This window comes from Ctenocephalides felis, unplaced genomic scaffold (genome assembly GCF_003426905.1).
Source record: "Ctenocephalides felis isolate EL2017-DRISC unplaced genomic scaffold, ASM342690v1 CF-g0.4_SCAFFOLD_01492, whole genome shotgun sequence".
NCBI classification, from domain to species: domain Eukaryota; kingdom Metazoa; phylum Arthropoda; class Insecta; order Siphonaptera; family Pulicidae; genus Ctenocephalides; species Ctenocephalides felis.
In genome coordinates this window covers 40,765,234-40,792,683 of record NW_020537646.1, presented here as the reverse complement: position 1 = coordinate 40,792,683, position 27,450 = coordinate 40,765,234, and the positions used below count along the sequence as shown (strand labels likewise).

The following is a 27,450-nucleotide window of genomic DNA, read 5'->3' as shown; positions in this document are numbered from 1 at the left end:
AAAAAAGTATCTGTAGACAAATATAAGGACTTCAAAACTGATTAATTGAGGACTATATTATTTTTAGATTGGAATTCGGCGCTATTCATTATATTAAATGGAACAAAGAAGCTCATTTGGATATGCTCGATGGAGGCATAATTCAAAAGCTTCTGGAAGAAAAATGGAAAACATTGCAAGGGTCGGTTATGTTTTTATATTCAAGTTTCTACTTAATACTAAACAAATATTTCAATTGTTTTTTAGAAACAATTTCTGAAGGTCTGCTGATACTATTTATTCATTATATGTTTGTCCATGGCTGTATATTTAAGACCTACTGATAACAATTTTTATTATGAAAATACTTTGGATAGTCCATATAAATATGATGACAACTGGCGATAGCGATATTAAAACATTATTGAGATATGTATTTGAAGTAGCGACTATCATGGGTGTTTTTAAGTTATGTCATTCTACAGCAAGGAGATGAAGTTAAAAATCAGGGTATGGCAGCTTTTCTAAAGCAACTGGTGAGTTCAAATAATTTAAAATTACTTTTTTTACTATTGATATTTTCTCACAAAAATATTATAATATTACAATAATGTTGACAATCAACAATAAGGATATGGTCACACCTGTAGTTTTTATTGTTTTAATAAAACCGTGGGTTATTATATTATTACAGTATTTATCGATTTCAGACTCATGCTCCTGCTAAGGCTATATTCTGATCTCCAACTTTTAATATTGTGCTGTATTCCATGCCGCCTCATGGGCGATCGAAAAACAGAAGAAGCAATTTTAGTATTTGCCGTGCCAGGTTCTTGGTTTCTTCTCATGTTTTTGCTGGGTATGTTGTTCGATTCGAATAGTACATTTATTAGAAATATATATATATATATATATATATATATATATATGTAATATATATATGATGAAAAAATAGAAAACAAATCTATGTAGTTTTGAAAATTATGAGTTTTTGCTGCGACTATTTTTCCGTTATTGTGGTTGATTTTCATTAGTTTCACATTCAAAAACGATAACATAATTGAAATAAGCCATATTTGCCCTTTATATTATTAATATTATTTTATATCTGTAAATGTTTCAGGGCCGTGAGATTGACAGGACCATTGTCACCATGATATATAGCATGATAACGGGCGACATGTTAACATTTGGCATTATTTATATGATTGTACTTTTTGGTTTCTCACAGTCATTCTACTTTCTATATAAAGGTGATCCTTACATAAATATACAATAAAAAGTAAATTATTTGGAAACAATTTTCAGGATTTCCAAGCGTTAAATCTACTCTTTATGGTAATTACCCAGAACGTGGATGGCGCTTTTTCAAATCACTTGGGAGATTACGTTGTAAGTTGAATCGTACTATATCTACTATTGTCAATACATACTAAGTAAACTCAAAAAAAATTAAAATTGTATAAAATATATAAAGGTAAGTTTATGTTGATTTATTGTTAATACAAATTGAAAAAAAAAACATTATTTCACAAACGCTCACCGACCAGACCTTGACATTTTAGAATAGTCTGTAATTTTTTTTTACAGATATTATACATAAAATCATTTGACACGTATTTCAGATTTTGCTGAAAAAAAATTTTACGTGAATATTTAAGATTGAAATATGGATGTTTTGCTCAACTTCTATAAACAGTTTTTGAAATATTGGTAGTGAATTTTTACTTGCGGATCTTCAAGCCCCGCTCTCGCCCAATGAATTTTTTCCGACTATAGTTCATTTGTCCCCACAAACAAAATTATAAAAAAATCAACCCAAAAACAATAATATGGGCATTCGAAAGTGACAAATGAATACAAGCCTTTTAGTGCAGTAAGCGGAGAGGAAAAAATGGTATAACCTCTGAATTTTTTTTTGTGCTCCGAATTGAATGAAATTTTGGAATTAGGTTCATCTTACCTCAAGTTCAAAGTGAAAACAATTGGGTTGTGCCATCACCCCCGGTGAGATAACCACCCTCTCAATTGTGTAATTACATTTTTTCAAAATAACGTCGGAAATCGATAGAAAAAAACTAATTATAAGAAAAAAATGTCTTCTATAGTTTTTCAAAAAAACTAATACTTTTAAGTTACTGAACACTAAAGATTCATATATTTCTGGCGTTTTCTTCGTTTTTTTTTTTGCAAATATTTCCTAAAAATAACATTTAACGAAAAACATATAATGAACAAAATAATGTCAATAAAAATCTTAATAAATCTGTATTACATAAAGTATTCTAGGAAAAATATTAAGCGAGATTTTTGAAAGAGCAAAGTCGTTTTTTATTTCGTTCAAGATTTAATTGTTGTATTTAAGGCCATCTAGTGTCGAGGTTGTACATTCATGCATTTCGGTGAAATTGGATTTTATAGTGCTCAACATAAGCTTTAAAATGAGTGCTGTTACAAGTTTTTGCGTGTAAAATGAGTGAGCTATCATGCAAGTAAGAAGCATATCGATGTTTTTTTCTTTCAAATCATATGGTTTTATAGATGTTGGGTCTATATATAATTTATATTTATAATTAAAAGAACTGAATAACGTGTATATAAGTTTAATTTATAATAACAAAATAAGTATAAAGTATTTCACTGATATCAAATGTATTTAGGTTAGGTTTTAATTTTCACTCTTCCAAAAGTTGATGCACAAAAAAATGAGATTGCATTTTTTGCATCCCTCGAGCCCACGCAAGTGTTGCACGATGCGCCGTCGCCAACTTGACAGTTTGCGACGTTCTTCACACGCAACGTGTCTATGAAGTTGGTATTGGCGTTTCTGGTTGTTACTCTCGCCGCTAGGTGTAGGGAGACGCCATATCATTCCCCCAAGATGAAAGGTAAGCTATCTGTCAGAATAGAAATAAGGTTAAATGTGTGTTGTCAAATATTGAACGCAACTTTCTTTTTGGCTGTTTTCTTTGTAGGTTCCTTTGATGACTCCCAGGGATGTCTATGAAGTGGTTGAGAAAGTGATTCGTAATCTGCATCTGTTTTATTTATATATGCTGGTTTTAGCCTTTCAACAGCGAAGTTCTTTGCGGCCCCATTAATGCGAAGTTTGTAAATCCTATCAGAAACTCGCTCAAGTATTTCATAGGGTCCGCTGTAAGGTGGTTCCAAAGGCTTTCGTACATGGTCTGCTCTGAGGAATACATGTGTGCATGTGCCCATATCTTTCAAAATGAAAATCTTGGATTTGTTGTGGTGGGCTGTTGGAGTTGGTTTCAATGCACACATGATTCGGCGATGATATTCTAGAAAGACCTGTGGATTCTGTGAGTTATTAGATGTATTGAAAAAATCACCTGGAAGTCTCAATGTGGTTCCGTAAACCATCTCTGCTGCTGATGTCTTAATGTCTTCCTTGAATGAATTCCGTAGACCAAGTAGTACATAGGGTAGTGTCTTGATCCACGGTTCAGAAGAACACATCAGTGCAGCTTTTAGGGTTCTGTGCCAACGTTCTACTAATCCATTTGCTTGAGGGTGGTATGCTGTCGTACGTGCTTTCTTTGCACCAACTACCTGTGCCAAGGACTTGAAGAGAGATGACTCAAACTGCGTGCCTTGGTCTGATGTTATTGTAGTTGGTGTACCAAATCTGGAAATCCAGCACGTAAACAATGCTTGCGTGACTGTCTCAGCTGTGATGTCTCTCAGTGGAATGGCTTCCGGCCATCTTGTAAATCTGTCAATAATTGTTAAGCAGTAAGGAAAACCATTAGTATTGGGTAAGGAAATTATGTCAATATGAATATGAGAGAATCTTTCATCAGGAATAGGGATGTGCAAGGATTGAAATGATTATGTTTATGGATCTTGGACTTTTGACAGGATATGCATTGACGAGTCCAAGTAGCAACATCCTTTCCAATTCCAGGCCAAACATACCGGCTGCGTACCTCCCTGGATGTGGTCCTGATGCTTGGATGAGAAATACCATGGACTACGTCGAATGCAGTTTTGCGGAGGCTCTGTGGGAGATAAGGTTTAACAAAGTTTGACTCAATTACACAATAGATCGGAAAACCATCCAATGTTAATTTGTGTAGTTTGAGAGAAGTTTCTCCACCAAGCAGCTCCTGCATTTCTGGATCCAAGCTTTGCTCTATACATATTTGTTCAGCTGACAGTCTGGTAGGCATTTCAATAGTGTTAATTCTTGATAATGTATCTGCCACTACATTTTCTTCACCTTTCACATACACAATTTCAGTAGAGAACTGGGATATGTATTCCAATTGCCGGCGCTGCCTGTCTGACGCCTTTTCAGGTCTCTGCTGAAATGCATATGTGATGGGTTTGTGGTCTGTCTTGATAATGAAATGCCTACCTTCCAGCAGGTATTCAAAATATTTTATGGCCGCAAAGATGCCTAGAAGCTCTCGGTCATATGTTGAATACCTCTGTTCCGTGGATGTGAGCTTTCTGGAGTAGAAACCTATAGGGTGCCATGCACCATTTTCTTCCTGCTCCAGAGTGGCTCCAATGGCTGTTGTTGACGCATCTGTTACTAAACATATATTTGTTGCAGCAGCTGGATAATGAAGTAAAGCGGCGTTTGCAAGAGCATTCTTTACGTCCTCAAAGGCTTGCAGAGATTCTGGGTTCCAAATGACAGGTGTTTTATCCTTCTTGACTGAACTACGTAGGTAACTGTTCAGCGGTGCTTGCAGTTTGGCTGCTTTTGGGACTGATTTCCTGTAATAATTCAGCATTCCCAGAAACCTACGCAGTTCCAGAACTGTTGTTGGCTGTGGGAAGTTCAAAATCTTGTCCACCCGGTCTGTAGCTGGAGAATAGCCTTTCTCACTGAGCTTGTAACCCAGAAAATCTACTTGGGACTTGCCTAGGACGCATTTGTTGGTGTTGATGGTTAGAGAATGTTCTTGCAAACGCTCAAAAACTATCTGAGGTGGCGATGGTGTTGCTCCATGTTCTCAGACATAACCAGAATATCATCCACATATATAAACACAAAGTCAATGTCTTGGAATATGTGGTTTATGTAGCGCTGGAATGTCTGAGTGGCATTCTTCAGTCCAAAAGGCATGCAGAGGTACTCATATAATCCCCATGGAGTTATGATGGCAGTCTTCTGTATGTCCTCTTCATGCATCGGCACCTGATGATACGCTTTTGCAAGATCTATTGTTGAAAAAATTGTTTTATTGTGCAGGTTTGTAAAAACATCACTGATTAGTGGAGGAGGATATTTGTCTGGTTGCGTGCTTGAATTAAGTTTTCTATAGTCACCACAGAGTCTATAAGATCCATCCTTTTTTGATACCATATGTATTGGACTTGCCCACGGACTGCTTGAAGGTCTCAAAATGCCCCTGTTCAGGAGATTTTGTATCTCGGCTTTTGCAGCTGATGCTTTTTCGCCAAAAATCTTCCTGAACCGGGCAGCAACTGGTGGACCTGTTGTGGTAATCCTGTGTGCGAAAGGAGATGGTTTAATTGTTAGTCTCTGTGGCGTTCTAGTGATTGTTATATATTTGTTTAGTAAGCTCCTGAAAGGTTGGTGTGGGTTAATTGTGGAAATGTTAATGTTCTGGGTCTTCAGCACTTTGCCATCAGAGGCTAAGCCTGTCGTTGAATCAATTAGTCTTTTGCCTTTCAGGTCTATTAGTAGATTGTAGTAGCTTAGCAAGTCTGCACCGATTATGGCTGTTGCCACATCTGCTACTGTGAATTGCCAAGTGAAGGGTCTGCGCAGCGAAAGGTCCAGCTCGAGAGTCCGCTTTCCATAGGTGGATATTCGGCTGGAATTGGCTGCATACAGAACAATCTCTTCCTTGGCACGACCGGTTGCAAACTTGCTAGCTGGAAGAATCGAGAGAACGGAGCCAGAGTCTATAAGAAAATTTATCCGTGTTTTTCTGTCTGTCACACATAGTCGGAGCTCTGGACAGACAGAATTAATATCACCATCATTACTTGCTCCTGGTGTTGATGGTGACTTTAGTTTTCCGGCTTCAGGAGAGTCTTAACCAAACAGGGTTCTATGCATTTGGTAGCCTTCTCTCCAAACCTGCTATGGTAAAAGCATAGCTGTGATTTGGACGGCGTCTTTGATCTCCCTCTCCTGTGCCTGGAGTGACTTCTGGTCCTGCTTCTCTCGTCATGTTCTCTGCTATGTTTTAAATTCTCCACTTCTGTCGTCAAGGCATTTAGTTTCTGCATCATGGCAAGCAGAATTTCTTGGGTGCGGTCACTTCTTGGTTCAGGTGCTCTGCTCGCTGTGGCCATCACCGATGATGGCAGTCCACAAGTATCTACAAGCCTGTCTGCCATCTCGCCAATGGCTTGTAGCCCAATGTTTTTCGATACAAGCAGTAGAGGCCGGATGTGTTGTGGGAGTCTGTCCAACCAAAGTTTATGGATGATATCCTCCGAGATTTCACTCCGAGCCAGGTCAATCATTTCCCGTAGTAGCTGGGATGGCTTTTTGTCACCTAGGACAACGTTTGTTAACAATTTGTCTACTTGCTTTGACCTCGACTCGGATACTCGGTCTAGGATTATGCTCTTCAACGTGTTGTATTTATTTTCGGTTGGCGGATTTCGCAACACATCGCTTACCAGGTGTAAAGTGGACCTGTCCAGAGCACGTAATACCGCCGTGTACTTCGCATGGTCGGATTTGATCTTATCTCCAAGAAACTCTGTCTCAATCAACAGGAACCATAGGTCAGGAGCATCTTCCATGAACGGGGTTATTGTATGCCTGCCCACGTTGTAAATTTGTTCCGTTTTTAAATCATTGTTCACTTGGTTGGAGTTGCTCGCACATGGCGTGCGAACTTGAGTTTCGTCAAAATCGATGAGCGATCGATTTAGATCTTGTGAGGCTTCAGTGTTTGCGGGTGAAGACATTATTAATGATATAGTATACCTCGCTTGTAGTATCAAGATCAGAATTCAGCCACGTGTTTTCTCAGTCGCGGTCACCAATTATATAGATGTTGGGTCTATATATAATTTATATTTATAATTAAAAGAACTGAATAACGTGTATATAAGTTTAATTTATAATAACAAAATAAGTATAAAGTATTTCACTGATATCAAATGTATTTAGGTTAGGTTTTAATTTTCACTCTTCCAAAAGTTGATGCACAAAAAAATGAGATTGCATTTTTTTGCATCCCTCGAGCCCACGCAAGTGTTGCACGATGCGCCGTCGCCAACTTGACAGTTTGCGACGTTCTTCACACGCAACGTGTCTATGAAGTTGGTATTGGCGTTTCTGGTTGTTACTCTCGCCGCTAGGTGTAGGGAGACGCCATAGTTTAATGAGCGCCATTTCCACCAGAATTAAAGTAATTCACATTCCATCTAGAATTCACTTCAATATAGACATCTTGATGGATGGTGAATCTGCTAGAAAGTAGTGAATCTGCTAGAATCCATCAAGATGTCTATAATGAAGTGAATTCTAGATGGAATGTGAATTACTATTTTTCTGGTGGAAATGGCGCTCATTAAACCATATGATTTGAAAGAAAAAAACATCGTATATGCTTCTTACTTGCATGATAGCTCACTCATTTTACACGCAAAAAACTTGTAACAGCACTCATTTTAAAGCTTATGTAAAGCACTATAAAATCCAATTTCACCGAAATGCACAGAATGTAAAACCTCGACACTAGATGGCCTTAAATACAACAATTAAATCTTGAACGAAATAAAAAACGACTTTGCTCTTTCAAATCTCGCTCAATATTTTTCCTAGAACACTTTATGTAATACCAATTTATTAAGATTTTTATTGACATTATTTTGTTCATTACATGATTTTCGTTAAAATGTATATTTTAGGAAATATTTGCAAAAAAAAAAAACAAAGAAAAACGCCAAAAATATATGAATCTTTAGTGATCAGTAACTTGAAAAGTATTAGTTTTTTTGAAAAACTATAGAAGACATTTTTTTCTTATAATTAGTTCTTCTATCGATTTCAGACGTTATTTTGAAAAAATGTAAATACACAATTGAGAAGGGGGGTGATGGCGCAACCCGAATTGTTTTCACTTTTGAACTTGAGGGTAAGATGAACCTAATTCCAAAATTTCATTCAATTCGGAGCACAGAAAAAAAATTCAGACCTAAAACGCTCCGTTTACTGCACTATTTGAGGGCCCCGACGTGGAAAGCGCGGCTCGCACTCGAAAATATTTAATATCTTTTTTTTAATCGATTTGAGTTAAAAGGTTAGGTATAACTTTAGGAAACATTTAGGTATAATTATATAGTTGACTTCAATATGAAAAGAATAAAATAATAAGAGTGCGCGTAAGGTTCACACGCGATTGAAGTAAAACTTTTTTGTATTCACAGGATGACATTTCAATTGTAAATAAATACATTATATAACAATTTTGAATAATGTTTATCAGTAATATGGTTGCACTTGTGATGCACACATTTATTAGTGTCAAGCATTATACACATTTATTTAATAATAAATTATAAATTATATATTTATAATAGCACTAAAAATATTCATAATATTTGAAAACAATAACGAAATTAAAGTCATACTTCAAATATGAAATGATCGGTTTGTCATTGTAATTAGCATTTAGGACTTGGACCTTCATTAGAGAAATGAAGTAATTGCTGATTAATAAATTCTATAATATTCGTTCACATAGTGGAATTTGTAAAACAACGCTTAAAGAAATATTGTTTACACAATTTCACTCATCGTGTAATAATTGTGTTAGAAGAACTTCATGTAATTAATATTAACAAACATTCATTGACTGGTTGTATTTTTTTCAGTTGTTTTTGGCGATATAATTTCATTCTTTGAGCAGCTGTAGTGTCTGTCTTGCTTGCAAAAATATTTTCCATTTTATATATTATAATAACCTCAAAGTAACCTCGAAAACCTCGAATAATACAAATTACTTCAATAAACTTACGTTTCTTACACGGCACAAATTTTTCATTTGTTTTATTATTAGCACTATTATTATTCATGGGGGACGGGATAAAATATTCTTCAGATCCAGACATTTTTAGTAACTCAAATTTGTACTACTATTTAACCTTAAAATGTAATAACATGAAACACCAAAAAATGAACAATATGCTTCACGCTTTCGGTGACGTACGCACGTATAAAGTCACGCATACAAAGAAGCTTCGCACATGATACGACGACCGACGAATCATTGGCACTCGACTCGGCCGTAACGCACTTCCGTTGCATTTGTACGGATTTACACCCTAGTCGCGCTTAAAAAGTTTTACTTCAAAAATAATACTGATCCGATCAGCACTACTAGAGATATTTGATTGAACGCTGAGGATGTTCCGCGGAAAATTGAGCAAATCATCCATATTTCAATCGTAAATATTTACGTAAAAATTTTTTTTTCGGCAAAACCCTTAAATATTTGTCAAATGATTTTATATATAATATGTGTAAAAAAATATCAGGCAATTCTAAATTGTGTCATTTTATTGTTCCCAAAATTAATGTGATTTCTAAAAGAATGACCCATGTACGAGATAGAAAATTATTGATGCTCTCAAGAACCACAGAACCTCCTGTCTTATTTCGCGTTGTTGAAAAATACTGAAAAATGTAAAAAAATATAACAAATTCAATAAGGCCAGAACCAAAAGCACCATCTAGATATTAAGGATAAAGTCAGGTATAGCCAAGATTGCAGTTCAGGATACCGTGGATAATTGGAATCCATAACCACTGGAATTAAAATCTTATTCAGTGAGAGGGGCCACTTCATACTTAAAATAGAAGTTGTATAATTTGAAACTAAACACGATAAATAAATCAGAATGTTGCAAAAAGTTACTATTATAATGGGCACAAAAAATTACGATTTCGACTTACATAACACAACCCGGAAAAAATACAGAGGCATGAAAAAAAGGAAATTGAAAAAAAATATCAAAAGAGATAGGTGCATCAGCAAAGTGTAAATTACTATTGACCAGCTTTAGTCGTCCCAAGTTTAATATAATTAAATTATTCAGAATAATAAACTGTCTTTTATTTTACAGTATTCAGACCTGGGATATACAACATATCCAAATTTAAGCAAGACCGTCTTTGTTATCTTTATGGTATTTGTACCAATTCTTCTCCTTAATATGTTAATCGCAATGATGGGAAACACTTATGCACACGTCATTGAACAATCTGAAAAAGAATGGATGAAACAGGTGAATAAAACTAGTAAAAGTAAATAATTATAAAATTCATATGCCATAAGCAAATATCATGCGAGCGAAACCAAATTTAAATATTGAATAAACAATATTATTGTCATAAAAGGTTTGAAATTAAAAATGGCTATTAAAAAGTAATAATAGTTATACGTTGTTTATATATATCTCATCACATTTTATTTATTAATTATTGATCAACATGAAAAAAAAGACTGATTCTTTGAAATTTTATAAAGAACAGATTTATCTGCTTAAATGCAATTCGTGCAAGATTGTGATTGCAAGAAGGTGCTACTCTAATTTGATACAATGAGTTTTATCGCATCAATTTGATTGCTGCTTATATGTGAGACTGCATAACCTACGCAAAAAAATAAATTTAAATTTTATTAATAAACATCATGTAACAGTTGAAATATAATATAAAACTAGTTGGTATTGGTATTTTGCCTTAAGGCAAGTTACATGAACTTCACGATATGTGCAAATAATCGACTTAATCAATAAAAAATATTAATTTATGTATGATTGAAAACGAACGAGGACGTTAACTCGCAGTATTTTCTAAAAGCTAATTTTAAAAAATCAACAATTTTTATAATTGAACAAGTTTCTGTAGGACTTTAATGGTTTAGTATGTTCAATAAGACCAAGTACTCTATCGTTATACCAAGTAAATCGTATAATTTTAAATTTAACAAACGTCAAAAAACTACTCATTTTCTCAAACTTTGAAAATTTTTTAAAATTAAACTACTAGTCGAAAGGCCGTGATATTTCAGTAAGTTCTATAAGACCATGATATATATCACCAAAAAAAGTTCGATAAAAATCGGCTTAATTTTTTTTTTCAACAGTTAATTACAAGAAAATGGCTCGGTAGATTTTCACCTAAAGAAGTTCGATAGTATGAGCTTAAATGTGGACGAAAAGTTTAACACTTTTATCCGAACCACAAAGAAACGGCTCGGCAGATCGTCGCACAAAACTGACAAACGATAATCCTCATCGAGGGACATCAAATGGCTTTAAATTTCTCAAATCGGTTCAGGCATTTTTGAGCAAACGTCGATGAAAAATCTAATTTTGACAAACGCCCAAAAAACTATACTTATGTTTGCGAACTTTGATGACTTTTCAAAGTTAAACGACTTAATCTATCACCAAAAAAAATTCATGAAAATCGCCGAAAAATTTTTTTTCAACACTTTATCACAAGAAAACGGCCCAGCCGATCTTTACCAAATCTGATCAGGTCGATTCCCAACCAAAATGTTTCGAACGGCTTTTAAACTTTCCAAATCGATTCAGAATTGCGGGCTAAAACGTGGACGAAAATTACTATTTACAAAGAAACGGCTTGGCTGATCGTCGCATAAAGTTGATAAACGCTAGTCCTTATTGAAATATATCGAATGGCTTTTAAATTTTTGAAATCAGTCCAGCCGTTTTTGAGAAAACGTCGATTTACGGCAAAAAATCTGTTTGTGCACACGCACACACACACACATACTCTTTCCAAATTTGGTCTCATTCGATTCAGAATGGCTTGAAACGTCGAGAAAACATAAAATTAGCGAATCAGATTTTTTGAGGAAAACATAAACTTCTCCTTCGGGAAGTTAATAAAGGGTTTGTTTACTGATTTGCATCAAAGAAAATTTCTTAAATTTATATATATAGATATTTAAAAAGAAGTGTGAAAAAAGTAGCTACTAATAAACTAGTGGTAAGTAGCATTTTGCCTTAAGGCAAGTTGCATGAACTTTCCTATCAGTATGCATTATCTTAATCAATAAGAGTTGAGATTCAGCTATCTAGATAAAATATTCAACTGTTTATTTCTATATCAGTAATATCTGTATTTGTATAAATTAATTATTTTTTTAACTTTAACACATTTTATTTCATCCAATCTGTGTACTGAAAATGTATTTGTTTTAAATGTAGACGTCAATTGCTAATCAATTCTCTAGATTAGTTTTAACTATTTTCTAAATTAGTTCGAACTATAATATATAGTGGCTCTGTTGAGTTAACTAATAAATTTATTGTGTGTGATTATAATTTTTTTATTACTATATACTGCAGAATAACGATGAACTATTTGATTAACAAAACTTTAATGTTTAATTCTTATAATATTAATATCTTTTACATTTTTAGTGGGCAAAAATCGTTGTAACTTTAGAACGTGCAGTGAGCCAAACCGACCTTCACAAGTATCTAGAAGAATATTCAATTGGAATGGGACCTTCCGACGACTCTAGTTATGAACAGAGAGGAGTAATGATTATCAAAAGTAAAAGCAAAACAAGAGCAAAGCAGAGAAAAGGGGCGCTTACTAACTGGAAGGTATTCGAGATAATTATTTTGTTAAAAACTCATTTATTTTAATTTATTTTTTATGCATGTTGCTAATCGAAGTCGGTAAACATCTATTTTAAAATGCAAATGCAATAACGTTTTCATTCAATAAAGGTGTATTTTGTAAAAGCACTATTTGACAAACTTTTAGAAATTGTCTTGCAAGAGCCGATAACAACTCAGATCATAATATGCTGATGGTCGATATAGAGATGAAACATTAGATAACAAAAGTGGAATCTAAAAAAATTAAAAGTAATAAATCTAAAATAAGAAAAGAGATATAAATTAAATTTTATAAAATGAAACATGAATGAAAAATAGAAAGCTTAAGATAACCCAGAAAATAATAAAAGTAAAACAATAAATCGAGGAAGCGAAATAAATTAAGAAAACTGGCCAAAATAGTAAATAAAATGTGTATATACAACTACATTTTTTTGTATTTATTTATTCCAGCCTACTGGCTTAGAAATACAGCAATACATTAATCCTACCTTAACTTAATCAAATCCGCAGATTAATATAAACAAAAACCTAATCAATGATGTAATAACTCGAGCGTTCTAGACTGATGGTTTCCCAAGTAACTCTTTTTTCTTTGTTCTTTTCATGCGATTGATTATTTTCAACCAGTCTAGAACTTTCTTGACGTTCTAGAACTTTTTGCCATGAGAATGTCATCTACAGAAATGCTCGTTCTCTCTAGCACAGCGTAACTTTCTCTCCAATGCTCCACCGTGTCCTGTTCCTGACCGTACAGCTCACACCTTGGTTCTTCTGGACTCAGCCAGTGTTTATTTTGTTTCTCCATAGAGCCACATCTACAGCGCGCTATTACTCTCTGATCGAAACCATTGCTGCAGCCTCAGAGGTACTCCGGAAGCTTTCTTGACATTATCGCTCTATTATACCATCTATGGTATCTGGATCTTTCCAGCTTGTTCTAGTGTTCCTGTTTTTGTACCTCGCTGCCTCTCTTCCGCAGTACCTCTCCAATATGCGCTACAGTTGGGCTCGGTTGTACTATACCCTCTTGGCCAAATCCACAATTGTTTAGATACCTTCTCCTTTCATCCACCTCTCTCAATCCCATTTACCTCTTCTTCTTTTTCTTATACATTCCTTCACTATGGCATTCTCTTCTGGCTTTAGCTGTTTCTCTTCAAAATTCATGGCTCTCTTGGCGAATCTCAAGTGTAATTTGTCGCGTTCTACTTCTTCATAGAGTACGTAATGTGGAGTACAAAACTCCGGACCAAGTATCCATTTCAATTATTACTTCTATACTTTCACTAGCTGAGCGATCTCTATCCAACCCCAAATTTCTGCCCCATGTGCCAACACTCCGACTACCAAACTGTTCAACATCTTCATCCTTCTGCTGAAGTTATTATAAAATAACATTTACCCGAGACTCAGCGTACTCTTCATTACCGTATATGCTTTTCTTATCAGATTTTGCACATGGTCTTTTATATATAGATCAAACAAATTTTAACAAATTTAATTACTTTATTTAGAAATTTTATTTCTAGGCTAGCAACGAATAGTATATTCGGTAAAATGCCGAATATCGAATATTCGGCATACTCTAGAGTCCGAATACCGAATATTCGGCAAATACTCGGCAGGTTTTTGACGCTTAACTCGTTTGTATCGGTGTAATTATACTATCAGTAGTTGTTATATCACGAACGCGCGACATGTTTATTCACGTTTGATGTCTAGACATGGCCTAGTCTTGCAACCACTATTCGGTTACTCTTTGTTATTTAGAATATTTGGTACCATTCATTATGGCCGAATACCGAATACTTGAATACCGTATGTAATAGGAAAATAAATGGTAAAATAATAAAAAAGCGATTTTTAACATTATATAAATGTGTTTTCATTTATTTCTTTCATAAATATTTAATATTCTTTTTTATAAATCCAATATTATTTTTTATATATTAGGAAGGCTAATTATAATGAAATAAACAATAGACTAATCAAAAATATGGTTTGTATTTTTTGCGATAAAGAGCCGATAAAAGATCTTCATTTGGAAATGCTCGGATTGAATTTAATGACGTATATACAACTCATACATGTAACCATTGAATGATTCATATTAAATAACATAACCATTAAACAATAAAGTATCCTCTGAATATTGAGAAAAGAGTTCTTTAATTTATAATCTCAAAAGTCGATAAAATTTAAAATATTATATATATATATATATATATATATATACAGTAGCGAAATCATTTCTTAATATTATATTATGTAAACTAAACACTTCCAAATACAGATTCATCGCGAGCTCTTGATCGCATAAATGATAAAACACCAACAATGCTGTCGCTGAACGGCGGCGGCGCCTTTGATTTTAACTATTCGGTATTCGGCCGAACGGTAAAAGTTACTTTTACCATGCCGAATACTAAAAAATGTGCCTAATATACCGAAAACCGAATAATAACCGAATATTCGGTGCAAGTCTACTTATTTCGAAATAGTAATGAATTCATTACTTTATTATTAAATTGATTATTTAAAACACTTTTTTACAGCGAGTAGGAAGAGTTACTATAAATGAATTACATAAACGCAATATTTCTGGAGAAGATCTTAGAAAACTAATGTGGGGCAGATTGTCAATAAGTACGCCAACTAAGGAACCAAAAATGAAGTAAGAGAAACCTTAATTATGCATTTTTACTTGAATTTACAAAATACCACTCAATTAAGTTAGCTATGTGACTTGTTTATTTACGTAATTTCAGATTAGAACATTTTTGTTTCAGATATTTGCTCTAGTTATGATACCGATGATGATACGAATAACATATTATTGGCCGTGGCCATGGACTACCCTGTAAACAATTTTATATTGCCGTTAGGTTGCGGTTATATAAAAATGTTACCTAGTTATATAACGTCAACCTCACCGTCCCTAAGGAATTTTATTACCTGGAGATAACTATTTCCTACCTTGTTAGTTAACTTGTTATATAACATTGTTAGGTTGCGGTAACATACTGTAATGTACTATGCGATATGAATCAGCACTTTTTGAAATGCTTATAATTTATGCGTAAATAATTAATTTTTCTCTAAAAAAAAAGATTTACTCATATTTCATTGTATTTATTATTTAAAATTAATATTTTACAATAAACAAAGTAGCAACAAATATTTTATACTAAATAGAACAGTAACAAATATTTCATAGTAAACAAAATAGCAACAAATATTTTATAACAAATAGCAACAAATAATTTGTACTAAACAAAACAGTAACAAATATTTTATAACAAACAAATAGCAACAAATATTTTGAACTAAACGAAACAGTAATAAGTATTTTATAACAAATAAATAACAGCAAATATTTTTTGCTATTGTTTATTATAAACTATTTTGTACTAAACAAAACAGTAACAAATATTTTATAACAAATAGCAACAAATATTTTGAACTGTAGAAAACAGTAATATATTGCTATTATAAAATATTTGTTACGGTTTTGTTTAGTACAAAATATTTGTTACTGTTGTGTTCAGTTCAAAATATTTGTTGCTATTTGTTTGTTATGAAATACTTATAAGTATTTTATAAGAAACAAATAGCAACAAATATTTTGAACTATATAAAACAGTATCAAGTATTTTATAACAAATAACAACAAATATGTTGTACTAAACTACTAGCACCAAATATTTGTTCCTATTTGTTTGTTATAAGTATATAACAAATACTTATAAGTATTTTTAACAAATATATAACAAACAAACAAACAAATACTTATTAGTATTTTATAACAAACAAATAGCAACAAATATTTTGAACTGAACAAAACAGTAACAAATATTTTATAACAAACAATTAGCAACACATATTTTATACTAAACAGAACAGTAACAAATATTTTATAACAAACAAAAAGCAACAAATATTTTGAACTAAACAATACGGTAATAGGTATTTTATAACAAATAGCAACAAATATTTTGAACTAAACAATACAGTGTAAGTATTTTATAACAAACAAATAGCAACAAATATTTTATACTAAACAGAACAGTAACAAGTATTTTATAATAAACAAAATAGCAACAAATATTTTATACTAAAGAGAACAGTAACAAATATTTCATAAAAAGAATAACAACATTATAATAAAGAAAATAGCAACAAATATTTTATACTATATAGAACAGCAACAAATTTTATAAAGCAATAATAAACTTCATAACAAGACAGTAATAAAAAACAATATAATAAACAATACAGCAACAAATATTTTAGACGATACATAAAATTTATATCAATTACATTTATTTTTTGTTATTTACACAATGAAAAACAAAATAGTAACCTATTAAACAAAAAAATAACATAATAAACTAGAATATTTTAAATGTTAAAAATAACAATATTAAATATGTTATAATAAACAGTAACAAATATTTTTCGAAAACAATAACAAAAATATAAAATTTATATTCATTACAATTATTAATTTCATATTTTCAAATGAAACACAAATTGAATATAAAACTATTTTTAAATGATATTAATTAATAATAAAGGATGGAAATAAAAATATCTAGTTTTGGTCTAACTATTAACCTAGCTATCTCGACACACCAATATACAACAATATACAATTATGTAATAAACTTTATTACATAATTCCAAATTAGGATGACAATTTTCAAATAGAATTATATTTTTTGCAAAGAAACAATACAACTATTAGAATTATAGTTGAGCATTATTAAGCTTTGATTTTTTCTTATCGAGATACTTCCAACATCTTCATTTTCAATATTCACAATTTGTCTTAATTCCATCGTAGCCCATATATACTATTCCACCTTAAAAACAAATGAGAAAGGTTAAAACAGAATTTATAATAGTAATTAGTTAACAAAAACTATGCCATATACCTTTCATTTATTCCTTGTTTTGCTGTTAAAACCCTCTTGATATTCTTTCATATTAATCACATATGTTATTCGAGGCAATTGAGGATTTAAACCGAGACGTAGAATCCAATCCTAAAAAGAAATTATTACAATAATAAAATATAAACCTCAAAAGCCATTAAAAATTTAAACAGTTATTTACCTTTAGTATCTTGTAGCATTGTCGAAAACTAAATTTTCATATCCAAATAATAAGCTCTAATTTTTTTTTGAGACATCTCCAAACGCGGGCCTTATAAAAATAATTAGGCTTTTAGCACAGTAACCAACAAATAAATTTTACTTACCCTTCATAATATTATATATCAAACAGCACTTCATAGAATTCATTTTGAGGTTATTGCTTATACTCTTTCGATTTCAATGTAGCTGAACAAATTTCACATAAGCAAATATGTAAAGTTTACGCCATATGTATGCTATATATTTTTGCATTTTTATTTATACACTTAGCACTCAATATTACAAAATATTTAAAATAAAACAAGACAAAACAACCCAACAAAACATCCCCACATATGACAGAGTATAAAATCAAAATGGCGTACAGCGTACAGGCTACAGGGCGCAATGCACTCTGGGAAACCTGACTCCTGAGTCTTAGCCCCTCTGCCGAAAAAGGAAGACAACCGTTAAACGTTTAAAACGTTTAATCAAATTCAAAAATTTTAATATACTTTTTTGTTATTTTTGTTTGATATTTATAATTTCACGTGTAAATAATATTAGCATTTATTTGAGTTTTCGATTAATTTTATATTTTTCACTTAATATTCCATAATAAAGTCCTCCGTAACACCTGTAAATTTTTATTTTGATATTACTTATAAAACTTACGATCATATAAATATTAAGTGATTTCTGAAACATTATAATTTTGTATTAATAACAACAATAATACGGAAGAAAAGATATATATTTATAAGTAATATCAAAATAAAAATTTACAGGTGTTACGGAGGACTTTATTATGGAATATTAAACGAAAAATATAAAATTAATCGAAAACTCAAATAAATGTTAATATTATTTACACGTGAAATTATAAATATCAAAGAAAAATAATAAAAAAATATTATATCTGAATTGAGAATCGAACCCCGGAGCAAAAATTAGAATTCCACGACGATAACCACTCGGCCAATCTGCTGTTAATAACTAATAGCTTGCAAGGTATGCAATACGCGCGCTGCTAAAATGCAAACTAATTAGTTTTTATATTTAAACCGCTTTTCACAGGCCTCTAATATTTTACCACAGTCAGTTTGGGCATCAAATCTAGCCTTGTGCCAAGTTTCATCAAAATCCGAGACGGGCAATGCGTGGATTCTCCTTATAAGTTTTTAAATTTTTTGAAAAAAATAGTTTGTTTTAAGTAAGTAATTGAAGAAGTTAAAATTCTATTTTTTGGAAAACTTAGAAATGTAATTTTTTTTATTTAAAACTTTGAAATTTTTACTATAACGTCCCGTAGTAAGTTATAGAAGTCGCAAAAAAATCGAGAATGAAAATTTTGTCGACGTTTCGGGAACAACATTCGATTCGTATTGATAAGGAGGCGTGCTGATGCAGCCGTTCCGAAGATACCGGGCAAAAAGTGCCCAGGTAACCCAGTTTTTAAGAGAACGAAGCGTCCGAATTTAATAATTCAAGAACCATTCTATGGGTTCCGTAACATCGTTTGTTTGTTTAACAGCAACGCGGCGCTTACGCGCTTCGATATTTCATCTCATAAAAACATTTTTCTTCTAAAGTTTTTTTTTCAAATAATTCCATTTTTTTCTAAAATGTAAAATTGTTTAAAAAATCTAATTTTTTCAAAGTTGAAAAAAAAAATTTTTTTTGAAAAAAAAATAATTTTTGGTACGGAAAGTTCCAGTAATTTGCCTTAACGCACGATGCCATACACCACTAGTTAAATCTATATATCCGGAATTAAAAAATTAGATAAATCGATTTTTCATTAAAATATAAAGTTGTGGAAAGTATTTTCTAACAAAACATTGCACATTCATAACATTAGGTAACAAATGTATATAACTTTGTAACTCCCGATATACATTGCGCTTACATTACACTTAGTTAACATTTGTTATATAACTTTGTAATTTCAAAATACATTGCGCGTACATTACACTTAGTTAACATTTGTTATATAACTTTGTAACTTCAAAATACATTGCGGGTACATTACATTTAGTTAACACTTGTTATATAACTTTGTAACATAAAAAGTTATATTGCGGCAACAAGTAGTGTTTACTGGGTAAGTATATTCTATACATGCAATATTTCGTTCCACATATATCCATGATCTTTACATAAAGATTATATCAAAATATTAATTAGAGGGTTACATAGATTAAATCATTACACTGTTACTATATTTATCAAACTCACATTTTTTATTATTATTGGATTTTCCAATTAACCGTAAAATCGTAAAATAGTAAATCAAGTTTTTTTTATTAATTTTATGCACTACATTATGTAATCCATACTTAAATTGAAATAAATACTTAGTTTGGATATGTTTTAAAATATTTTTTCGAAATAATTAACAATCGTTAATTAATGTTTATTAATGTAATTTAATTCTGCCGAATTAATGTAGAATTAAAAAAATAATCATAAGTTAAATTTAATTTCACCCATTGTTGTTGGTGCAAAAATAATTTAGTTAAACTTGGTAGATATTGACACTAAAAGAAAGCAATAATTTCATGGTCAAAACCTATCACAAATTGCTACAATAAAACTCTGAATATAAGATAAAAATATGGATTGGATAAAATTATGTGAATTATATTGCTTGTTACATATTAGAATTAAAATTAATTAAAAGTTAAAATCTTCATATGTTATTCATGTCCTTTAGCCCTTTAATAATTTCTCGCATACAGACATTATATTGCATAGACGAAGCAAGTTTTATGCCATAAAAATCCTTGCAACAATTTCTATCTAATAATTGAATATTAAAAAATCATAATTGGAAGAAATTTCAAAATTTTTGAATGTGATTTCCGATGTTACGGAAAAGTTATTTGAATACCCTCATGTTATCACACGTTAAAGCGTAAAATATGGAGAACAACTGGATTGATTATAAAATACAACAATTATTATTATTATACTCTTCTTTTATCTATGAATCTATCTCATGTTAGCCAGGAGCACCTAAAAATAGCAGAAATTGTAGCACTAATACCATGTTTTATAAATACAAAGGTTACAAATGAATTACAAATTTTTAAGATTTGTAATTAAACCTAGGTTTCATTTAATCTAGGTCTAATAGCAGCTTCTATTAGAAGTAAATTAAAAATAAACTTAAATAGCAATTTCTTACACTCAATTTACAACCCAAAAAACGAGAAATAAGATCTTATTTCTCGAGAAACACAAATTGAAGTAAAAAAGTATTAAATTGGTGCCAGTATGTCAACTGGTATTTCAAAATTTATCACTCTGGGTTAAGATATTAAATTCTAATTTGTTTTGGTAATTAAATCTTTAAGAATATTTATTGATAATATCACTTTCAAGATATTAAACTATCTACATCTTGAAGGATTTCAGTGAATCTCCTAATTTCAGACTAAGACTTCAGACTAGTTTCGAAATTTATATTTTTCAACTTGTCAACAAATAATTTTTGGTTTGTGTAATTTGAGAGCACCTGAAAAATATAAAATAGATAAACTGATGTTGGCTTTAATAGGCTCACTAGACTTTTTGATTTATTCAAAAATTATGTTGCAGTATCTTGGGCATCAAATATATGTAAAAGCTTCCTTTGTGCACCAGTTCAGCAGAAAAAAATGGTATCTAACAAGAAATGTTCCGAAAAAGATGTCTTAACAGTTTCCTAAGAAGTAATAATAACATTTCTTTGAACGCACTGAAAAAAATTCTTCATCAAGAGTGCAAAGGTTTAATAAACCTCAGGCAGTCAAATTTCTCCATATTTATGAAGAATGAGATGCAATGTTAATTATGGATAAAACTGGAATCAGTACAGTTGGGCTAGCAAAAGAATCAGAATAGATAAAAATCAAAAGGTGTTTCTAAAATTTTTAACATTTTCAGGCACATACTTAATCTAGCAATGGCAATCCCGTTCTACCTATTTGTGATGGTCACTTAAGTCAAAAACATCTACTGTTTCATTTATACCAAAGAAATTCATATGTTACGTTTACCATTATGTTGCACCCATTGAACATTGCACAAGTTATTTCAATCAAGAAATATCTAAGTGACTGAAAAATCATCCAGGTCACTTTGTTTGCGGTTTACGCATCGAGTGTTTGATTAATGAGCAAGTGCAAAAACTGTAAACGTCCAGTATGCAAGTAATTGCTTTAAAACAGCAGACATGTGACCAGTTAATTCTAATATTTTTCTAGACTACAACAACTTACTACACTGATTCCGAACAGTCAAATGTTGGTGATAAATTCTCATTGCTTTAAATAAAAATTACTTGATAAATGATTTACAAAATGAATTAAAACCAATTTTTCATGATTTCACAAATTTAAATTTAAATTTATCTCAAAACTTGAGGATCGAATCAATTCGCTTCATAATTTCCAAGTTTTGCCTCTTTAATAAAACTTGATGTTAAACTGTGTACTGCTTGGCACAAACATGATTAAAAGTTTGTCTAGACTCTAGATGATTTACAGGTACTTTACTAAGTATTATAGTCTCTTTTAATTATGGTCTTGGCAACACATTTAAAAAGATGATAAGTATTTGCATTTTGAATTAGTATATGAAATAGTATAAATGTAAATTCAGAATTTATTTTAATATACCTTATGGAAATAGTTTCTTGCACCAATATAATTGTTTGTGCTAATAATATAAAGAAATCATTGGTATATATCGTCACAGTCCATAAAAAATCTTAACCTTCTACGAAGTACTCGCAGAAACCATGATATTAAAAAGTATTTCAGAATAGATATTATTATCCTCAAAAATATTTAAATAATGATAAAGACGTTAAAAAAAAATTATTTGTATACCATTTATATTTCAACTTAAAAAATTGACAGCTGTTGTACGAGAATGTGGAGTTTCATATGATACGGACAGAGATGAAGTTCATCACGATTGATGATTAAGTTGTCGCACTTTGCGTGTTATCATATGAAGGACTCTACTATGAGCCATTTATCTATGCTCTGACACATTTGATTATCTATGCTTTGGTATAATGTAGTATGTAGTTGTCAAACTAGCCATCAGTTTTTGCAAAATATAAACATTTAGATTTTATTGTACGAAATGTGAAGTCATAAATAATAAATATATTAAAGAAATGAAACACTTTTATCGCATAGAGTTTACATTACACATTTAATTTATAAATTAATAGACATTGCCATAATATATCATTATCAAATCATATTTATTATTGTCCAGCATTCCTACCGTCATGACAGAAGTTCATGAGATATTTCGCGGATTTCAAATTAATTGGATGAATTTGAAAGATGTTGATAGTGGAAAAGTTTTATGGGAAGGCCATGAAGATCTCTCAGAACCTGATGTTGAACACGAAGCCAAAGTACCTAAGAAAATTTTGAAATCAAGAGCCATCTCCCGAGAAATAAATTTTTCTTCTCTACATTCTATTGAAAACTTTCGAATTGAACAAAAAGTTTTGTTCAAAGGACATTGCTTAGAAGAATGGTTTTTTGAGTTTGGATTTGTCATACCAAACTCTACGAACACTTGGCAGTCCATGATAGAAGCAGCTCCTGAATCCCAAATGATGCCGGCAAGTGTACTGAATGGCAATGTTGTGATAGAAACTAAATTTTATGATGCCAATAGATTAATTACTACTTCTAAGGTTCGACTGTATTATATAAGTTGATAGGATTAACTTTAATTTATATTAACAATTGTGTTCAAAATCAATGGCCTGTCATTTTAAGTCTGCATTATATTTGTAATTTTTATAATGTTTATTGTAAAAATTAGTATTTTGTAACTTTTTGTATAAAAATTTTGCAAGTGATTTAAAAGAACATTGCACATATATTGACTATATAACATAATATATAATTTATTGTCATGTTATATGCAAAATAAAATAATATAATAAAAAAGAGTTATTCACTCAATATAATATAAATCTAACGGTGAGAAACAGTTGTGGATGAGACTTTTTCAAGTTTTTCAAAATGCTTTCTTGCATTGCGGATGTTGATCAGTGTTGCTTCAGAGGGAATAGCAGGATCGGACATACACACCATGACATAGGTATTGCTAGTAAAAATATCTATATATGCAGCAAATGCACTGTTGCGCACCTATAAATAATTAAACATTAATAATGTAATAACAAAGCAAGAATATATTAAGTGTACCTCCATTGATTGAAATTGTGCAGCCAGTTTGGAACAGGACAATTTAAATTGCTTAATTATGTTAGATACCTAGAAAGAAACATTCTTATATAAAATAGAGAATTAATTGAATTAATAGTGATTTAATATATGTTCAATTATATATCCTTAATTTTTGTTGAAGATATTGTAAATATAGTCTAAATAATTATTGCAAGATTTAAATTTTTCTATGTTAATTACAAAATCTAAAAAACAAACTGGAGAGAAATACTTATTGAGTGTAAAAATTTCTAATGCTTCTAAGAGACCTCACATTATATGTAATGATACCTTTTCAAATCTGTGACCATCTCTGTGAGGCTTTCTTTGGCAATGTGAAATTACAAGAAATGTTGCCCTTTCAAATAAAAGCACTTCATCAGCGTCAACAATACTTGCAAATTGTGCCAAGGAATTTTCTAACGCTTTTACATTAGGTATTAGCATATAAACAATACTTGACCAAGCCCTAAAAGGTAAAAACAAAAATTATATATTTACATATGTATACAGAATTTAATTAAATATACCTGTATAAAGTTTCATCCCAAATACTAGTTCTAAATGCAGTACATTCAAGAGGTTTACTTAATCGCTTTAAATCTTCTTCTCGTTCTCTGAATATCATATCACGTTGCTCCTCAGCAACCAAGTCCATTTTGTGCACGAGACAAAAAATTCTTGCTTCTGGTGAGTTCTAAAAAAAAAACAAAGTATGTGGAAGAAGTATAAAATCATTGTATGTGCAAGAAGTATAAAATAAAACCTGCAATATGGCTTCCAGGCAAGATTGATAATAATGCATGTCTTTATCTAATTCTCTGCTTTCAACGTCAAATACATATATTAAAACTTCAACATTTCTGAAAATATTATCTCGCTGTGATGCAAAATAATTCTCCATGAAGGCCTCTTGTCCACCACAATCCCATAAATTTAAAACAAGATTACCCAAGAATCGAACATGGGAATGCTCAACATCAACTGTAATATATTTAAGATTAGGAATAATCAGCTTTGTAAGAGTTAAGATATAATTAAACAAAAAAGCAGTGTTTTTCAAAGTTCTGCATCATATTAAATTAACCATATAAATACTATTCATACATAATGCATTTTATAAATCTGGCATTAATTAAAAATATGAAACCGGAGACTAAGTTTAATTTGCAAATGCAATAGAGGTCATTCATCACAAACATGTTTTTTAAAAAAAATTATTATAACAATTGAGTATAATAATTTGAAGTGTTTTTAATAGCCTAATATAATTTCTACTGAAATCTTTGCACTTAGTAATGACCTTTAAAATGGAATATTTTATATACTCAATTTTTTTCAGTTAAGATTGTTGTAAAGAGTTGTATCACAAATAATTTACTTATCAAGTAAAATGACAAAGTTTAATTTCAATAAAACAATAATAAATATAAACAGACGTGAAGAAACTCTATAATACTACGACATAACTTGTTGCTCCCAGCCTCCTTGTGTCTCTAGCAATATAGTTGGCAAATATTATTGATCTCATGCTAGTTTTCCCAGATCCGCTTTTGCCCATCAAAAGAACCTGCCAGGATAATAACAATAGTAATCATAAATATTTTGCAATACATTTTAATATTTTTAATCATAAGTTATACTTTTTTCTTCATTTTGTCTAAAGGTTGAATTAGAACAGCTAGAAAAAGTTATTAATAGTTGATAATTATATATATACGAATCTTGCACCATGAATAATATTGAACGTATTTATTGAAAAAAATAGTAAAAAATGATTTCAATTAAACTGATTTTGACATTTAATTTTCATGTCTTTCGTTCGCTTGTGAAGTTGTTCACATGTGGTTTCAATAACTTGTCAACAAAACAATATAGAAGAAGAAAGCTCAATACAATAATTCTAATCCTATCCTAATATTTTTATAAGATATATTTATAATTAACTCTATTTGATAAATTAGATAAAATGGAAGTCGATGAATTATTAGCATATAAGGTATTTATGTGAAATTATCTTAATTAATATGAGTTTCCAAAAGTATTTTACAACCTACAAGTTTTTAAACAATGAAGTAATGACAATAATCAGAATTAAACTAAATAATATTTATTATAGTTAATTATATTTTATTTCATTTCAAAGAAAAATGCACACAAATTTAGTTACAAAAGTAATAATTATGTGTTAAATGTAAATTATTGCTATTGTATGACATATGATATTATAACGTATTTTTTCATTTTTCATTCTGAATAAAATACTGTAAACTATTGCTAAGCACATACTCTGAGCCATGTTAGTAATTTAGTTATTTTAAAATTGTGACTTTACATTAATTAATATACTATCATTTTATTTTTATCCATTCAAAGAATTTCATGGGAATGTTTTCAAATCAATATAATATGTTTCTCAATAGTATTCAATTCTCATTTGATATAATCTGTTCTGTAGCCCCCACAAGCACCAAAACGTCCATTAGAAGAAGAAGAAAGTGAGAAAGATGAGGTTGAAGTAAGGCAAACTTCAAAAATGCGTCATATGGCTAAAAAAAAAGCTGAACAGATAATTCGATCCTCAGCACCGTTTGCCGAAGAATCTAGTGTCAATGAAAATGACAAAATAGATATTCTCAAATATGTTGAAAATGAAGAACCAGAAGTATTACAAATTCTGTGAACACACATTTTAATTTTGCAATTTATTCTTAGTTTTGTTTTTACAGGGCGATGTATTAGATGAAGCAGGTTTAAAACGTTTAATTCTTATGCTAGAGAAAAGAGTGCTTAAAAATCAAGAGTTACGAATTAAATTTCCCGAGGCTCCAGATAAGTTTATGGAAAGTGAAGTTGAACTTCATCAAACAATTCAGGTATTTAGCATTGAATTGATGATTATTAATTTATCTTCAGCACTTGAGAATTTGTAAAAATATTAATCTGAATTACTGAATTTAAATGTAATATTCAAAATGATAGCCTCATCAATTATATATTTGCAATAACTTTTTTATATTTTATTTTACTACAAAAACGATCATATATTATGAATTTAATATAAATACTATAATAAGAACTTAAGATAAAATATAAAATCAACATCTGTGTTTTTTTTTTCTTTTTAAATAATTGAAAGAAAATCTGCTTCAACCCTTTATGAGCATGCTTATTTTCTACTCATTTTCTATTACCAGTAAGTCGATGGATTTTTAAGAAATTAAGTGCTTCATTTCCAGAGCGAGAGAAGGTACATAAATAATATCTCTTTATTGGATTTGAATAGAATGAAATTTTGCTTATATTGCTTGTTGACCTATATTCAAATATAATTTCTAACGACATTGTGCTCATATTGAAAATTATAAAAAAGAAAAGCCCAAAAAGCCCAAAAGTCTTTCTAATAATTAAGGCTTAATATTTTCATTATAGTCTATAGT

At 30.7% G+C, this 27,450-nt stretch overlaps 3 protein-coding genes and 1 long non-coding RNA gene across 5 annotated transcripts in view; 2 read left to right on the top strand and 2 right to left on the bottom strand.

The window, feature by feature from the left end:
• Positions 1 to 27,450, top strand: part of LOC113371677 (beta-catenin-like protein 1) — a 36,725-nt gene that overhangs the window by 5,618 nt on the left and 3,657 nt on the right. The window contains exons 1-3 of one of the 2 annotated variants that reach the window (XM_026612325.1): positions 25,917 to 26,009; positions 26,469 to 26,675; positions 26,740 to 26,886. The exons of the other annotated variant lie outside the window; for it this stretch is intronic. Of the exons in view, the coding sequence (XP_026468110.1) occupies positions 25,980 to 26,009; positions 26,469 to 26,675; positions 26,740 to 26,886 (384 nt within the window). The 5' untranslated portion in view covers positions 25,917 to 25,979. Of the gene's footprint in view, positions 1 to 25,916; positions 26,010 to 26,468; positions 26,676 to 26,739; positions 26,887 to 27,450 lie in introns of those variants that run through there. 2 annotated transcript variants of the gene reach the window in all.
• On the bottom strand, positions 17,350 to 18,161 carry LOC113371680. Its single transcript, XR_003366649.1, has 4 exons — positions 17,885 to 18,161; positions 17,740 to 17,829; positions 17,559 to 17,669; positions 17,350 to 17,486 (listed from the first exon to the last, which is right to left on the bottom strand). It is a non-coding gene; the product is annotated as an uncharacterized LOC113371680 (long non-coding RNA).
• On the top strand, positions 22,888 to 23,551 carry LOC113371679 (retinal rod rhodopsin-sensitive cGMP 3',5'-cyclic phosphodiesterase subunit delta-like). Its single transcript, XM_026612329.1, has one exon. It carries the CDS (start codon positions 23,050 to 23,052, stop codon positions 23,491 to 23,493), a length of 444 nt encoding a protein of 147 aa, XP_026468114.1. The 5' UTR covers positions 22,888 to 23,049; the 3' UTR covers positions 23,494 to 23,551.
• Positions 23,741 to 25,801, bottom strand: LOC113371678 (ras-related GTP-binding protein A). The gene is made up of 7 exons (XM_026612328.1): positions 25,654 to 25,801; positions 25,481 to 25,580; positions 24,777 to 24,994; positions 24,541 to 24,707; positions 24,302 to 24,479; positions 23,990 to 24,058; positions 23,741 to 23,932 (listed from the first exon to the last, which is right to left on the bottom strand). The coding sequence occupies exons 1-7, from the start codon at positions 25,663 to 25,665 to the stop codon at positions 23,756 to 23,758; spliced, it is 921 nt and encodes a 306-aa protein (XP_026468113.1). The 5' UTR covers positions 25,666 to 25,801; the 3' UTR covers positions 23,741 to 23,755.